This window comes from Hypanus sabinus, chromosome 9 (genome assembly GCF_030144855.1).
Source record: "Hypanus sabinus isolate sHypSab1 chromosome 9, sHypSab1.hap1, whole genome shotgun sequence".
NCBI lineage: Eukaryota > Metazoa > Chordata > Chondrichthyes > Myliobatiformes > Dasyatidae > Hypanus > Hypanus sabinus.
In genome coordinates, this window is record NC_082714.1 from 121,251,082 (window position 1) to 121,269,740 (window position 18,659).

An 18,659-nucleotide genomic window follows, 5' to 3' on the forward strand; every position below is an offset into this window, starting at 1 on the left:
CAAATACTGCTCACAATACTGCAGGTGAAGCCTCGCCAGTGCCTTATAAAGCCTCAGCATTACATCCTTGCTTTTATATACTAGCCATCATAAAATGAATACTAACAATGCATTTGCCTTTCTCATCACTGACTCAGTTTGCAAGTTAACCTTCAGGGAACCTGCACGAGGATGCCCAAGTCTATTTGCAACTCGTATTTTTGAACTTTCTGCCTGCTTAGAAAATGGGCTACTCTTTTGTTCCTTCTTCCAAAGTGCATGACCATACACTTATTGACATCATATTCCATCTGCCACTTCTTTGCCCATTTTCCTAACATGTCGAATTCCTGCGGCCTCCTCAACACTACCTGTTCCTCCAGCTATCTTTGTATCATCCACAAACTTGGGCACAAAGCCATCATTTTTGTTACCCAAATCATGTAATATAATGTAAAAAAAGCAGTCCCAATACCGACCCCCTACTGGGCACCACTAGTCACCAGCATCCAACCAGAAAAGACTCCCTTTATTCCCACTTTGTCTCCTGCCAATCAGCCAATCCTCTATTCATGCTAGTATCTTTCTTGTAACACCATGGGTTCTTGTTATGTAGTCTCATGTGTGGCACATGTGAAGAACTCCTTGGGGGTTTCCTTAATCCTACTTGCCAAGGCCTTTTCATGTTCTCATGTCCACTTCTAGCTCTCTGTCCCTTCTTTAGCTCCTTCCTGGCTACCTCATAATTCTCAAGAGCTCTTCCTGATTTTTGCTTCCTAAACTTTAAGCATGCTTCCTTCTAACCTTATGACTAAATGTTCTACCTCTCTTGTTCTCTCATGGTTCCTTCACCCTGTCATCCTTTCCCAATCTCAATGGGACAAACGCATCCAGAACACCAGGTAAGTGCCCCCTAAACAACCTCCCAGTTTCCCTGAGAATATCTGTTCCAGATATACACTACCAAGTTCCTGTCTAATAGCATCATTCTCCTCCCTTCCCCAGACAATCTGTTCCTAACCCTGTCCAAGGCTATGCTAAAGGTCAGGAAGTTGAGGTTACTGTCTCAAAAATGTTCTCCTACTGAGAGATCTGTCACCTGACCAAGTTCATTGCCTAGTATTAGAACCAGAATGGTGTCTTCTCTACTCAACCTGTCCATGCTGATCATCAAGTACCTATCTATACTAATCCCCCTTATACTGCTAGGTGTATCGCCTACCGTGCCTTGGGGATTAAAATGATTGTATAGATACTTCCTAAATGTCGTGAAAATACTTGCCTGTCATCTTTTCAGATGGTGTGTTCCAGATTCCACTATCTTCTAGGTGAGAAGGTACTACAACATAGCCACTCTAAACCTCCCATCAATTACACTATATCTATACTCTTTATTTATGGTAAAATTATTATAAAGCTATGATCAATATACAGTGGTAGGCAAGGTCCCCTAGCTAAAGGAACTGGCAGATGAACTAAATAAGTATCTTGTATTTGTCTTCCCTGTGGAAAATACTAGCAGTCTGTGGAAGTTTGAGAGGTCGGTGTTGGCACCACTTCACTTTATGTTATTGATTTGGATGACAAAGTTGATTTTATGTCAAGTTTGCAGATGATATAAAGATTGGTTGAGGTGCATCCATCTTTACTGTGGAAGATACTAACAGTATGCTGTAAGTTCGAGAGTGTCTGGGAGGAGAAGTGAGTTATTAGGGGGAAGGTCTTTGGGAAGCTGTAAGGTCTGAAAGTACTGGACAGGTCACCTGGGCCAGATGAAGTACACACTAGGTTTCTGAAAGACATAGTTAAAGAGGCATTAGTAATGATCTTTCAAGAATCAGTAGATTCTAGCATGGTTCTAGAGGACTGGAAAATTGCATATGTCACTCCACTCTTCAAGAAGTGAGGGAGGCAGAAAAAGGAAATTATAGGCCAGTTAGCCTCACCTCAGTGGTTGGGAGCATGTTGGAGTTGAATTTTAAGGATGAAGTCTCGGGTTACTTGGGGACAAATGATAAAATAGGCCAAAGTTACCATGGATTCCTTAAGGGAAAATCTTGCCTGACGGAGCTGTCAGAATTCTTTGAGGAAATAACAAGCAGTGTAGACAAGAATTGGTCGATGCTGTTTACTTGAATTTTCAGAAGGTTTAGACTACATTTGATCTGAGATTCATACATCCTGGTGCAGTGTGGGCAAGAGTAAGTAGTGGTTGTGTCTTTTGGTTGTTCATTTGTTCCTTTCACAACTACAGCTTGCTCTCTAAGGGCACAGTGGAGCTTGCTCTCATGTAGCACAGCTCCTTCTTGCACAGATTTCTTATTGAGTGCATCTTTTGAATGCAATATTTTAGCATGTTTTAGATATAATGTTGAATTTTTTGGGGGCTGAATTTGGTGTTATCATTGAAGTGTTTCCTTTGCCTGGCAGGGGCTTGCTGATCTTTCTTTAACTGGGAGTAAAGGTTCTGTTTGGGGAGGTGTTGGTGTTGCTTATTGTGGTGGAAATGGTGTCCATATTGGCCTCCTCCGGCATGCTGGTATTTGTGAGTCTGTCCTTCCGGCGAATCTGCGAAAATCTTTTCTAAGTGTCTTTGGTAGTATTGTTCCAGGACTTGAAGCTGTCTGCTGTAGGTGGCCCATGATTCAGCTTCATACAGTAATGTCGGAAGAATGACTGCTCTACAGACCCAAATGTTTTGTTTGGACCTGTAGGTCGTGGTCTTCAAAGTCTTGTTTCCTTAATCTTCCATAGGTTCCACTTGCACCGCTTGTGGTGGTTGGTCTCTGCTTTAGAGATAAAGTGATGAGAGCATAGAGACGACAGTTAGACTCTTTTCCCTAGGGTGGCAATGGATAGCATGATGTCATACTTTTAAAGTGATTAGAGTAAAGTATATATGGGGATGTTGGAAGTAAATTTGTTTACACAGAGTGTGGTAAGTGTCTGTAATGCAATGCCAAGGGTGGTGGTAGAGGCAGATCCAGCTGGGAGATTTAAGGTCTATTGTCATATAAATGTATGAAAACTGGAGGGCTGTGTGGGAGGGTACGGGTTAGATTGATCTTAATGTGGTTTAAAAAGATGGCAAAACATTGTGGGCTGATGGGCCTGTACTATGTTGTACAGTTCTATGTTCTAGATTTTTTTTAGACTATTGTGTATAGTACTTATTAATTTTCTAACAAAATGTATTCTTGAAGAAAATTAAAAGCATTTAAGACTCACAAAATGCTGATGGAACACAGCAGGCCAGGCAGCATCTATAGGGAGAAGCACTGTCAGGACGAAGGGCCTCGGCCCGAAACATTGACAGTGCTTCTCCCTATAGATGCTGCCTGGCCTGCTGTGTTCCATCAGCATTTTGTGTGTGTTGCTTGAATTTCCAGCATCTGCAGATTTCCTTGTGTTAGCATTTAAGACTGCTGGTTTCCATGTTGGCTTAGACCAAGGAGAACAACTGTATAGAAAAGGGAGAATAAATCTTTTGTTTTGCTTTATACCCTAATTTCTTCTTTTTATGTAGTTTCTCCAGGGGCCACCGTGTTAGTAGAAGTGAGTGCTGATATCCACATTTGTGGCATCTGCAAGCAACAGTACAACACGTTAGATACGTTTGTGGCCCACAAGCAAAATGGCTGCCATCTGGGTACAGCTGCAGGCCCAAATTCTGTTCAGTTTGTGGCAGAGGCAACGACATCAGCAACCCAGACTCAGACTGCTACAAGTACCATTACCGCACAGACGCAGACTATGTCAGGTACAAAAAAGGCAAACAGATTTTATTAGATTCTGAAAAGGAATAGCGATGGCATAGTTTTCATTTTCAGCTGTGCTTGTTAGTATTGCATTCTTGGCTGCAACTGAACTGAAATTTGTGAAATGCATGTGAATTTATTAAATCTAAGTAATTAAGCTGTTAGTGGAAAATAAATTGAGTTAACATTGGAACATTAATAAAGTTACTGTAATGTTAATGCAATATCTTGATTTTTTTTTAAAAAAACTAGTTCATTAACCTAAAGTTGTGTTTAGTTATCTGATCTGCCAAAAATGATGTGATATTTTGGGAGGTAGAGATTGGTGTGATTTGGAAGAATAAAGGGAAGTTTGAAACAAGGTTTTCCTTCACATATCTAGAATATAAATCAAAATGTCTTGGCCCTGGAATGACAACTGTGAATTCTACTTTTACTATTTTGCTTTTCTTGATTTTTCTAGAATATTAACTAATGTACTATATATTTGCTACTCTCTCTTATTGTCCTGCAAAGTGACAGGTGGTGCAGCTCCAGTGATGGACGAGATCAGCAGTGTTTCATTTTTTTCACAACAGCGGTAGATTTTGTGTGCATCTTACAAGTATTTTGATGTGGCTCAGGTTGCTAAATAACATATTATGCAATAACAGGAAACCAATATGTGATATGCATCCAAATCAAAGGTCTGAGTTATTAAAGAACTATTGGTGATTGGTTACAAGTTTTTACACAATAATGAATTCATAAAATATGACGACCTTAAACAATGAGAACAAAACAGTGCACAGGGATTATTAAAGTTGACTTACCAAACAAGTTTCTCTACATAATTCACTTCTGAGCACAAATACTGAGTGAATGCTGATCATCAAAATAATCACAATATATGCTCTGAGGTAAATAGGTTATCTAATGGCTTTGTGATTAGAAATATTGTCTGTGTGGCAGCACTTGACCTCATTTAAATTTGGAGATCTCAGCCAGCTTAGTAGTAGGTTCCTGAGTAGTAACCCTTGATGGTGCGTGTATGGGGCCAAAATAACTGAAGGCAGGTTTGATTCAAAATCTTGTTGCCTGATTAAAGAGCCAACCAATAAGAATGTATTATTGGATAGGAGGGACAATAGCAAAAGTAGTTCAAACCTTTATGTACTCTGTCCTCTTAATGGGAAATACTTTGGTGTGGGGGGGGGAAATAATCATGAAAGATTGCATTTGTAAATAACCTTCTGAAAAAATAATAACAAAAGAACATCAAATTAGCAGTAATGGATATTCAATAAAAGAGGAAAGGGAGAGATGCTTTAGGACGTAAGTTCTGGGGGCAGATGAAAGCACAATCACCAGTGGTGCAAGTGCGCACAGCACCAGGATTAGAGCAGCACAGAAATCGAAGATTCTCAAGGTGCTGGAGAAATTGCAGAGGTGGACTGGCCATTTGGAGAAAGCGTGGTGAAGATGACAAGGTCAAGAAGGGGTGAACAAGACTCTAAGCAAGTTCAGCTACAGGCAGCAGAGTTTTGGGTGAGCAAAAGGTTGAGGAGATTAGAATCACAGAGGCTGGCCCGCAAAATTTCAGAGTAGATAAATAAGTAGGAAATGTTTGAGGGCCTTATAACACTCTAATTTGAGGTGTGGTGGGGTTTTATTGTTCCAATGCTAGTAACAGGCATTTTCAGTATAGCTCTGCTTTCAGCCCATCAGCACAGTGCAGGCCAAATTTGGTATAAACTCTTCATTTGAGGAGCTGATGTAATGACCTTGTAAAACGTAGACAACATTCAGAAATTAAGTGATTAATGTGGCCAAGCAGAGTGTGATTAGGAGGAGTCAGCATGGTTTTATGCATGTAAAGTCATATGTGAAGAAGTTTTCAATGTTTTTGAAGAAGTAACCAATAAAGGTAGACAAGGGTAGGGTAGTAGATGTTGTCTATTTGGACTTCTGCACTACTGTTCACATGGTTCCGTATGGGAGGCAAATCTGGAAAGTTATGTCCCACGGATTCTAGGAAAAAATGATTTGGGTGGATTCAAAATTGGCTTGGAGGTAGGAAGTGAGGTTGGCGGTTGAAGCTTGTTTCTCGGAATGGGGGCCAGTGACTAAAGGTTCAAGACCCTTGTTATTCATTCCTTATATAAATGCTTTGGATGTGAATGCACAAGATTTGATTGGTAAATTTGCAAGTGATACAAAATTAGGAGGTGTTGTTAATCGCGAAGAAGATTGTATAGTGTAGATTAAAAGGCGATCTTAATCAGTTAGGGAAGTAGGGCTAGAGTGGCAAACAGTTTTCAGTACAGGTTAATGTGAGGTAATGCCTTTTGGAATGTTAGCCCGCAAAGTCAAATCTTCATCAGGCAGGGTATTGAGTATAGGAGTTGAAACATTATGTTGCAGCTGTATAAGTTGTAGTTAAGGTCACACTTGGAATACTGTGTACAGTTTTTGGCACCTTGTTGTAGAAAAGATGTTGTTAAACTGGAAAATGTACACAAAAACTGAGGATGTTGTAAGGCTAGAGGGCCTGAGTTATAGGGAGAGGCTCGGTCTTTATTTCTTGGTATGTTGGAGAATGATTACATGAGGAAGAAGCCTGAGGCCAATGAGCCAGTCCTCATTAGGAGGGCGGAGGTGGAGGGGATCAGTAACATTAAAATCCTTGGTGTTAACCTATCGGATGATCTGCCCAGGGATCAGGATGCAAATGCTATCACAAAGAAGGCATAACAGCATCTCTCCTTTCTTGGATGTTTGTATAGCTTCAGCATGTCACCTAAAGCTTTGGCAAACTTCAAAGTGGAAAGTATCCTAACTAGTTGATTCATGGGCGGGTGTAGAAACACCAATGCCTAGGAATGCAAAAGTCTCCAGAAAGTGATCAATATAGCCCAGTCCTTCACAGGCAAAGTCCTCACCATCATTGAGCACATTTACAAGGAGCACTGAAACAAGAAAGCAGCATTCATCATTGAGGACCCCCACATCCAGTTCTTGCCCTCTACTCACTCATACTATCAGGCAGGAGGTACAAGTCTCACCCCACCAGGTCCAGGAACAGTTATTATCTGGCTTATTAAACCAGCATGGATAACTTCACTCTCCACGATTCTGAATTGATTCTGCAACCTACAGGCTCACTTTCATTGACTCTATAACTGATGTTTTCAGTATTTCTCTTTACTTGCACAGCTTTTCTTTTTTTGTACATTTGTTCTTTGTCAGTCTTTGTGTATAGTTTTTCATAAATTCTATTGTATTTAATTATTTTCCTATAAATGCATGGAAGAAAATGAACCTCAAGGTAGTATATGATGATGTATACAGACTTTGATAATAGATTTACTTTGACTTTGAATGAGGGCTGATTTTGTAGAAATGTTTATGGTTGAGAGGCGTAGACAAGGTGGATGGTAACAGTCTTTTCCAAAAGGTAGGGGATACCATAACTAGGGCATAGATTTGGAATGAGAGAGGAAGGTTTTAAAAGGGATCTTGAGGAGAAACCTTGTCATCCAGTGTGTGGTAAATATGTGGAATGAAATGCCAGAGGAAGTGGTTGAGGTAGGTACACTCGTATAATTTAAACTTTTGTTTAGGTACATGCTGGGATGGTATATGGGCTGAATGCAGGAAATTGGGGCAGGCTGTGTGGGCAACACAATTTGCATCATCTTTTTGGGCTTAAGAGCCAGTATCTGTGCTGATTTGCTCTGTATACTTGTAGTACGACACTATATGTGGCAAGTAATTTCTGTGCTGCAGTGATCATCTCTACAATCACCTCCTCTTGCCACTGTGCCATCACTAAATCTCTCTCCAACATCATCTTGGGGTCACCACTAATCAGCTCAACTGAACCAGTCAGGCAGATACTGTGGATATTAGAGCAGATTAGCACTAGTGACCAACTTGCTTAGTGACATTCCAAAGGCATAAGTTAGAAGTATGATGGAATACACTCCAGTTTCCTGGGTAAGTTCAGCCCCAACAATTTTCACGAAGCTGGATGCCATCCAGGATTAGCCCGACTTGATTAGATCCGTAGTTATTGCACACAGTTACTCGTGCCACCCCTAAAAAAATCTATCTCCTACTCTGTTTCCTATCTATCAACCAATTTTCCGTCCATGCCAGTATATTTCTCACAATCCCTTGATTAATTTTCTATGCAATACTGTTATGTCACTGAGGAATGATTGTTGATGCCAGACAGGGTGGTTAAGTAACTCAAACTGCTGGTTTCCTGGAACTTTCATGCACAACAGTCTCAAGAGTTTACAAAGAAAGGTGCAAAAAACAACTTTTAAAAAAAAACCCCATCCAGTGAGCAGCAGTTCTAAGGGCAAAGACAGCTTGTTAAATTTAGGGAGGCCAGAGGAGATTGGGCAGACTGGTTCTAGTTGACAGGAAGGTGACAATAACTCAAATAACTATGTATTAGAACAGTGGTGTAAAAAAAAAAGCACGTGTCCAACCTACAAATGGATGGCTGAAGTGGATGGGCTACAGCAGCAGAAGACCGTGAACATACACTCAGTGGCTACTTTATTAGGTATCTCCTGTGCCTAATGAGTGTATTTTCAAAAATCCTCCATCTCTTATATGAACTTGTACTGACTTTGTCTGTAATTTATATTTTGTAAGTGTTCTACCATCATATCCTTTATAGCACACTAAAATTTTCCCAGCTGTTGTTGTTAAGCCAAATAATCTGCATCTCCCTGATTTTTAACTCTCCTTTCTTTTTAAAAATACTGGGATTGCATTTACCCTTGTCTAATCTATAGAAACTATTTAATAATCCATAGAATTTTGAAAGGCAAAAATCAAATGCATCTGCTATTTTCATGACAACTTTTTAGTATAGATTGCAAATTATCTGACCTAAGTTTCCATGCCATTAATTTCTCCAGCATGCTTTGGTTTTACTATTGTTGATTTATTTTAATTCTTTTTATTACTCACTTAGTTGTCAAGTATTTCTTGGAAATTACTTGTGTCCTCTTTTGTGAGTCCAGAGCCAACATCCATGCTTAGTTGTTCTATTATTTCTTCATTCCCCATTATAAGTTCTCCCATTTCTGACCCCACTGGACCTATGTTTACCTCAATCTTTATCTTTTTAAATACTTGTGACATTTTTCCACTTTGATTTTTCTTACAAGTTTACTCTCAATACACTATCTTTTGCTGTCTTAATTCAACATTTTTGTTGAATTATAAACTGCTTCCAAACTTCAGACATGTGATTTCATATGATTTCATATTTATTTCTGTCCTTCTCCTATTAGGTACAGGTAGGTCATTTTTATCATTTTATAAAATGTATAACTGTTGCATTCTTGCATTCATTCCTTCAGTGATAGTATCATCATGCCTTTAAATGAAGCTCCATAGTTGATCCTAGTCCCTCTTTATACCTTGAGGATTATGTACCAAAGAGAGCAATCTGGATGTTCTTAAATCCGAAACAATGTGCAAACTGGGAGATCCACTCCATACTGAAGTCTTGGACCCTGACCCTTACAAGAAATTGAGATACAACTTTTTGACACTAAGTTTGGGGATGTTGTGGATCGTGTGGAGGGCTGTCAGAGGTTACTGTGGGATATCGATGGAATGCAAAACTGGGCTGAGAATTGGCAGATGGAGTTCAACCCAGATAAGTGTTCATTTTGGTAGGTCAAATATGATGGCAGAATACAGTATTAATGGTAAGACTCTTGGCAGTGTGGAGGATCAGAGGGATCTTGGGGTCCGAGTCCATACGACACTCAAAGCTGCTGCGCAGGTTGGCTGTGTGGTTAAGAAGGCATATGGTGCATTGGCCTTCATCAACTGTGGGATTGTGTTTGAGAGCCGAGAGGTAATGTTACAGCTTTATAAGACCCTGGTTAGACCCCACTTGGAGTACTGTGCTCAGTAACTCACTACAGGAAGGATGTGGAAACTATAGAAAGGGTGCAGAGGAGATTTACAAGGATGTTCCCTTGATTGGGTAACATGCCTTATGAGAATAGGTTGAATGAACTTGGCCTTTTCTCCTTGGAGCGGCGTTGGATGAGGGGTGACCTGATAGAGGTGTATAAGATGATGAGAGGCATTGATTGTGTGGACAGTCAGAGGCTTTTTCCCAGGGCTGAAATGGCTAACATGAGAGGGCACAGTTTTAAGGTGTTGGGGAGTAGGTACAGAGGAGATGTCAAGGGTAAGTTCTTTCATGCAGAGGGTGGTGAGTGCAAGGAATGGGCTGCCTGCGACTGTGGTGGAGGCGGTAAGGTCTTTTAAGAGACTCCTGAATAGGTACATGGAGTTTAGAAAAATAGAGGGCTATGAGTAATATCTAAAGGAAGTAAATGTTCGGCGCAGTATCGTGGGCCGAAGGGCCTGTATTGTGCTGTAGGTTTTCTATGTTTCAGTATCTATCAACTTCTATCGAGGATGCCAAGAGAGAATGCCCATCTAAATTTAGACCAGGCCAGCCTTCAGTTGTGGCATGGCTTGCATCTTCGAACAGGCTGCAGAAGAAAGTCAGGCAGTATTGCTGACAACATTGCAAAATCAAAATCAGGTTTATTATCACTGGCATGTGACGTGAAATTTATTAACTTAGCTGCAGCAATTCAATGCAATACATAATATAGAAGAGAGAGAGAAAAAATAATAAATAAAATAAAACAATAATAAATAAGTAAATTGATTAGGTGTACTGGATTGATTTTTTTAGACATGCAAAAACAGAAATACTGTATATTTTTTTAAAAAGTGAGGTAGTGTCCAAAGTTTCAATGTCCATGTAAGAATTGGATGGCAGAGGGGAAGAAGCTATTCCTGAATCGCTGAGTGTGTGCCTTCAGGCTTCTGTACCTCCTACCTGATGGTAACAGTGAGAAAAAGGCATGCCCTGGGTGCTGGAGGTCCTTAATAATGAACGCTGCCTTTCTGAGACATCACTCCCTAAAGATGTCCTGGGTACTTTGTAGGCTGGTGCCCAAGATGGAGCTGATTAGACCTACATTTCATTTAAAAAATCTTTTTATTAATTATTATTGAAGATTAGTAAAACAAAAGATACATTAAGTCAATATGTCTTTATATACAATAAAGAATTAAATTAGCAAAGGTAAGTAATATATCAATAATAATAAGAGAAAATAAAGTGTTAATATTTTTTGGAAAGAAAAAGAAGGGAAAAAAAGAACCCCTACTAGCTGAAAAAAATAAAGAAAAACCCATTGGGAGCACAACCCCGGAGCTATACATCATACAAGCTTCCATAGGAAAAAATATCAATCCGTCAACTCAAATCCTCTTTTTAAAAAAAAAATTGGAAGGAAGCCATATTAGTTAACTCAAATCAAATGATAGTAGCGGGCAAATGAACCCCACCTTTTCTCAAAATTAAATCAAAGATCAAAAGTTCGACTTCTGATTTCCTCCAAACTAAGGCATAACATAACAGAGGTATTTAAAATTATGAGGGAGATAAACAGAGTTGACGTGGATAGGCTTTTTCCATTGAGAGTAGGGGAGATTCAAACAAGAGGACATGAGTTGAGAGTTAAGGGGAAAAAGGGGAACTTCTTTACTCAGAGGGTGGCAGATGTATGGAACGAGTTTCCAGTAGAAGTGGTAGAGGCAGGTTCGATTTTTGTCATTTAAAAAAAAATTGGATAGGTATATGAGCAGGAAAGGAATGGAGGGTTATGGGCTGAGTGCGGGTAGGTGGGACTAGGTGACAGTAAGCGTTCGGCACGGGCTAGGAGGGCCAGCACAGACTCGAGGGGTCGAGATGGCCTGTTTCCATGCTGTAATCGTTATATGGTTATATGTTATGGTTATATGGTTATATGGTTAGAGAATCATTGTATCAAAGTAGGAGCAGAAACATCTTTCCATTTCAACAAAATAGCCCTTCTGGCCCATAATGTAACAAATGCAATTACATGTTGGTCTGACAGAGAAATACCGTGAATATATTGAGGGATTATACCAAATAAAACTGTCAATTTATTAGGTTGTAAATTAATTTTTAAAACTTTAGAATTTGTAGAGAAAATAAACTTCCAAAAATGTTTCAGTTCAGAACACGACCAAAACATATGTGTCAATATAGCTGTCTCGGTTTTACTTCTGTCACACTAACTATCAACATTAGAAAACATTTTTAAAAGAGATGGAGGTCTTGCTTTGCCTAATTTAAGAATGTATTATTGGTCTGTCAATATACATTATATGTGTTTTTGGTAATATTGGGCTGATAGAGATGAACAACCGCCTTGGACTGATTTGGAATTGAATGCTGTGAAACAGTTTCACTTAACTTCATTATTAGGAGCTTCTTTACCTGTACAACTGGCCAAAATTACTAATTTAAATTCATATCCTGTGATTATGCAGTCATTACGAATTTGTTTCCGGTTTTGTAACTTTTTTAATCTTAAAAAAAATTAAACTTTTTAGTTTAATTTATTGAAAGTATTTATTTAAACCTTCATTAAGTGATCCTACCTTTCTTTTTTGGAGGAATAAAGGGGTTTATCCCTTCATGGATCTGTTCCAGGATGGCCGATTGATGTCTTTTGAGAAATTAGTAACTGAGTACTCTCTCTCATATTCACATTTCCTGCAATATCTTCAGGTCAGACACTTCTTACAAAAATACTTGAGTAGTTTTCCATATGTACAAGATTCTGACCTGTTAGGTATTATTTTAAAAATGAATCCTTTAGTGAAGGGTTTTATTGGGAAAATTTATAATTTATTGTTACAACAGCACACTTACCCTTCACTTAAGATTAAGCAAGATTGGGAGAGAGAGCTTAACATGACCCTGATAACAGAAGATTGGTTGCAGAATTTGAAGTTGGTTAACTCTTCTTCGATCTGTGCCAATCGCTCTCTAATTCAATTTAAAACTGTACATTGCTGGCAATATTTACAACCTCCTGAAGTTTCTTTTGGTCCTGTGCAGTAGCCCCTCCATACCAGACAGTGATGCAGCCCTTCCTGAAGAGCTTAACACATTCCACGCAAATTTTATTTTTATTCGGATATCAAGCATGGATCATTTCCTTCCAACCCAATGAGACTGCACTGCTCTATTTAAACCCATGTGAGCCATTAACCTACTAACCCATACATCTTTAAAATTTTGGAGGAAGCTGGAGCACCTGGAGGAAGCTCCTGCAATCATGGAGAGAGCATACAACCTGCTTACAGACAGCAACGGAATTGATCCCGGGTCACTGCCACTGTGTGAATATCAGGATAACCCTTACCGTGCTGTGCGTTTTGAACAGAGGAGAAATAAAATGTCACCACCCACCCTGACAGCCTCCAATGGAATGCTGCCAACTGGAGTACGTGCTGGGGGCTGTGCCAAAGCTGGTGCAGGCACCCCACTAGGGCTGGATGGGAAGAGACCACAGTACAAAGTTGTTACACTACTAGATAGGGAGGGGCAGGTTGGAAGAGGAAGTCCTTCAATCATTACAGAAGTGACCCGGGGGCGACATGAGTGGCATTAGTCCTTATGGTCTTAAGAAATGTAATGGAACACTACTTAAAACATTGTCTATAAACATAAACATAAAAAGGAATTGCACAGTTTATTCTTGTAAATAATTTTTATTCTGTATAAAAATTATTTTGATACAAAAATAATCAATGCACTTTCACCATTTTGAACATAAGGTCATTCGTTCTGAGAGTGAACTTACAGAAAACAACTGGCCTGAATGGTGTCCCTAGCTGTATCCTTTGATCCTGGGCCAGTCTGCTGGCAGGGTATTTGTACACTTCTTTGACCTCTCCCTGCTTCATTCTGAGCTTCCCACCTGCTTTAAGAAGAATGCTATCATCCTGGTACCTAAGGAAAAATAAGGTAACGTGCCTTAATGACTACCATCTGGTGGCTCTGATAGCTGCCATCATGAGGTACTTTGAGAGACTGGTCATGGTATGCGTTAATTCCAGCCTCCCAGAAAACCTCATCCCATGGTACAGTAATTTGTCCACGGTTGAAACAAGTCTACAGCAGATGCCTTCTCCCTGGCTTTATACTTATCTTTGGATGTGTATAGCCTTCAATATGATAATTCCCAGCAAACTCATCTCCAAACCTGTAGATTTGGGATTCAGCACCTCTCTCTGCAACTGGATCATTGACTTGCTGACCAACCAACCAACCGCAATCAGTAAGGATACAACTCCATCATAATTATTCTCAAAATTGGTGTCCCACAAGGTTGCCTATGTTTGAAATCAGTTCATGACAGTATGTTCCTTTAGGGGGCAGTGCAATACCAAAATTGTTGAACCACCAACCTTCATGCAATCCGTCAATTTATTTAATTGAAATAAATTTCCTTTTATATTTATTGAATCTAATAGAGTTGGCATTCTCAAATATATAAAAAATAAAATGAAATATAAAGACTGGATTTGCTGACTGCAAAAAGACTACAAACTACTGTGCAGTGGTGTACATGTACCTGTATCCCCTCATCCATCTCTTCCATGACAGATGAGGTAATGGAGTGCTGAAGCTTGAGCCAGAAATGCTGCATTTTCAAGACCCTCAATTTATAACATTGATAGGAGTAGACAGTTTAAATGATTCACATGGACTAGATGGGCTGAAGGGTTTGTTTCTGTGCAGTACATTTTTATGACTCTCTGACTCTATTTTCATTTATGAGTGGCGTATAGATGAGCCCTGTTTTTAATATTTATCCTTAATTGCCTCTGAGAATCCTTCCTCATTTTAATAATAACTTATTTATAGAGTACTTTTTATTCAAAGTGCTTTAAAATGAGATAAAGTCCAAACTTTATCCCATTGTAAAATGATGATAGTTCAAAGCAAGGTTAAATTAATATGTTTTGAGTTAGCCTTTTAATAATGTCAACTGAGTCTGCATCCCTTTTAGTTTTAAGTATTAAATTCCCCAGTTTAGGAGTAGTTTTAAAAATGTTGACCAGCTAATATTCTGTTGATGGAAGTTACTTAAATTTAAGAGACCAGTGGAGGAAAATGTGGGAGCTGGAGAAGGTGAAAAATGAAAGCAATTTTGTGATGTACTTTGGTCTCACTGAGAGCTTTAAAAACTTTAAAATCAATTGTAAAAGATACAGGAAGCTATTGCAGAGTAGTTAGGATGGAAGTGACATGCTCTCTCATCCTGGTTTTAGTTAAAGTCGAGTAGTGGTATTCAGAATAAATTGAAGTTTGCTTTGGAAGGTAAAAAGCGTAATGCAGTAATCTTGTCTATTCAATATAAAGACATGAATTCATTTTTCAGCAACGCACACAAAATACTGCAGGAACTCAGCAGGCCAGTATAGTTGATGTTTTGAGCTGAAACCCTTCTGCAAGACTGGAGTAAAAAAGATGAAGGATCAGAGTTAGAAGGGAGTGGAGGAAGAAACACAAAGTGATATGTGAAACTGGGAGGGTGAAGGATGAAGTAAAGAGCTGGGAAGTTGATAATTGAAAGATATACAAGGCTGGAGAAGAGGGAATCTAATAAGCGAGGACAGAAGGCCATGGAAGAAAGAAAAAGGTGGAAGAACACCAGAGGAAGGTGGTGGACAGGCAAGGAGATAAGGTGAGAGAAGGAAATGGAAGTGGGGACTAAAGAACTGGGAGGCATTACTGGAAGTTAGAGGAATCGATGTTCATGCTATCATGTTGGAGGCTACCCAGATAGAATATAGGATGTTGCACCTCCAACCTGAGTGTGGCAGCCTCTTATATATCGGTGAGACCCAGTGCAGATTGGGAGACTGCTTTGCCGAACACCTACGTATCATCCACCAGAAAAAGCGGAATCTCCCAGTGGCACCCATTTTAATTCCACTTCCCATTCCCATTCCCATCCATGGTGTCCTCCACTGTCATGATGAGGCTACACTCAGGTTGAAGGAGCAGCATCTTGTATTCCATTCGAACAGCCTCCAACCTGATGGCGTGAACATTGATTTCTTGAATTTTTGGTAATGTTCTTCGCACCCTCCCCTCACCATACCCCATTCCTATTTTCCTCTCTCACCTTATCTCCTTACCTGCCCATCACCTCTCTCTGGTGCTCCTCCACCTTTTTCTTTCTTCCATGATCTTCTGCCCTCTCCTATTAGATCCCCCCTTCTCTAGCATCTACAGATTTTCTCTATTTTGTAATTAGTTTCCCAGCATCATTATGTGACAGAAACAGACGTGTTTCTGGGGTTACGTTCATTAAGTTCAAAGTACATTTATCAAAGTATGTATACCGCATACAATGTTGAGATTTGTCTTCTTGCAGGCAGCCACAGAACAAAGAAACACAGTAGAACCTACTAAAAGAACTCACAACAAAGACTGTCAAACACCCAATGTGCCGGGGGGAAAAAATAGAACAAATTATGCAAGCAATTAAGAAAAGTAAACAAATAAAACAAAAAAATAAACAAATAAATAGGCAGAGCATGAGCAATGTTGGTTCACTGGTGAAACCAACTCTTCTTCCCGTAAAGATAGAAACAAAGAGAGAGAAGGAACAAACTAGTGTCATAGTCTGTACGGCTAAGTACAGTTTGAAAACCATATTTGCTGCTGACACCACTGTGGTTGGCCAGATCAAAGTGGTTACAAATTAGCATTTTGGAAGGAGACTGAAAATTGGACTGAGTGGTGCCACAACAACAAACTCTCATTCAATGTCAGCAAGTCCAAGAAGCTGATTACTGACTTCAGGTGGAAGAAACCAGAAGTCCATGAGCCTGTCCTCATTGGGACATCAGAAGTGGGGGTCATCACCAGTTTTTAAATCCCCAGCATTATCATTTCATGGGATCTGACTTGGGTCTAGCACATTACTGCAATTACAAAGACAGCATGGTAATGAATCTTAGAAGTTTGCGAAGACTTGGAATGTTATCTAAAAGTTTGACAAACTTCTGTAGATGTATGGTGAACAGTATATGTACATCACGGCCTGCTATGGAAACACCAAAGCCTTTGAATGGAAAAGTCCATAAAAAGTAGTGGGTACGGCCCAGTTCATCGCAGGTAAAGTCCTCCGCACCGCTGAGCTCATCTACGTGGAACACTACATGAAAGCAGCATCTGTCATCAAGGATCTCCACCATCTGTCATGCTCCTTTGACATTATTAAGAATGTCCAGGAGCCTCAAGTCCCACACCACCAAGTTCAGCAACATTTATTTCCCTCAACCACCTGGCTCTTGTACCAGAGGGGATAACGTCACTCACTCCAACACTGAACTGTTTTCACAACCTATGGACTTTACAAATCATGTTCTTGATGTTTATTGTTTATTTATTTTCTTACTGTTCTTTTAATTATTTCTCTTTTTGTATTTGCACAGTTTGTTGACTTTTACACATTGATTGTTTGTCTGTCTTTGTTGTGTGCATTTTTTTCATTGATTCTATTGGTATTTACTGTGAATGCCAACAAGAAGATGAAACTCAAGACAGTAAATAGTGACATACAGTATGTGTACCTTGATAATAAATTTATGTTAAATGTTTTAATTGATAAATGCTATAACGTTTGAAGATGTTGTATGATTATTGTTTCTGCAAGACTTTCAGCCACAATTGACAACTCTAAGGTAAACATGTTAGTCCTGAACAAAATTTTACTCTGTATAATTAAATTAACAGCAGGACATTCTACGGTAACAGCATTAGTTATGCTGTCTGTTTACATCCACTTGGGAGTTAACTGGGATCTCAGTTAGTGCCCCATCTTAAAAAATATCCTTGTGTCCGATACACTCCCTCAGAGTGACATTAACATATTCTTTTAAAACTGAACTTTGTGAGTTTCTGCTTGTTATAATACCAGTATTGACAATGCCATTTGGTTTATCAATTAGCAGTTAAATAAAGCCACAAATGCTGGCATTGCAATTGGTGGACATTAAAACTTTTGTACAATGTCACAAAGCCTTGTTTTCCTTGGAGTTGATCATTTCATTATTCGGTGCTTCACACTCAAATCAGATTTCTTGCAATGTTCAAGTTCACTTTGATTTCATGCATGGAACATAATTATTCTAAATGAAATAAGAAGCACTATATTAACAATACTGGTAATAGAATGCATTATCACTTGTTAAAGTAATAACCTTGCATGGAAGTTCCTTTTTACTTTAAGTTTTTAAGTTCCTTTTAAGTTTCCTTTCCACTGCACATACCAACGTAAGCGTGTGTGACACTTTATCTTGGAATAGCGTCTTCCTGGTCAACAGTAAGCAATATAAAATCAATATGAAAGCCCTTCTGCTTGATGCCATGTTCAGAGCTCAAGCTAATTATGACAATGAGATACAGTATGCTTTAAAATAGTTGTTGTTTATATGATGTGAATGCAGGCGTGTTCACAGAATTACAGGTGTGAATGCAAACAGGCTTTTTCCACTGAGGCTAGGGGAGAAAAAAACCAGAGGACATGGGTTAAGGGTGAGGGGGGAAAAGTTTAAAGGGGACATGGTGGGGGGGCTTCTTCACACAGAGAGTGGTGGGAGTGTGGAATGAGCTGCCAGATGAAGTGGTAAATGCAGGCTCATTTTTAACATTTAAGAAAAACTCGGACAGGTACGTGGATGAGAGGTGTATGGAGGGATATGGTCCAGGTGCAGGTCAGTGGGACTAGGCAGAAAAATGGTTCGGCAAAGCCAAGAAGGGCCAAAAGGCCTGTTTCTGTGCTGTAATGTTCTATGGTTCTACGATGAAGTTCCCTTACCTTCTCCTTCAACATGAACTTGTATATGCACTCAGTGGCCACTTTATTAGGTACACCTGTAAACCTCAATAGACAATGGGATCTTGCATGGTCTTTACATACCAGCTGTGTGGTGAAAAAGGCACAAGAGCACCTCTTTCACCTCAGATGGCTAAAG

At 39.4% G+C, this 18,659-nt stretch overlaps 1 protein-coding gene across 1 annotated transcript in view; it reads left to right on the plus strand.

Annotated features, from left to right (window-relative positions):
• The window catches only part of zfp64 (zinc finger protein 64 homolog (mouse)), a 53,874-nt gene that overhangs the window by 11,018 nt on the left and 24,197 nt on the right, over nt 1-18,659 (plus strand). The window contains exon 2 of the mRNA XM_059980478.1: nt 3,506-3,739. Within this exon, the coding sequence (XP_059836461.1) occupies nt 3,506-3,739 (234 nt within the window). The remainder of the gene's footprint in view (nt 1-3,505; nt 3,740-18,659) is intronic.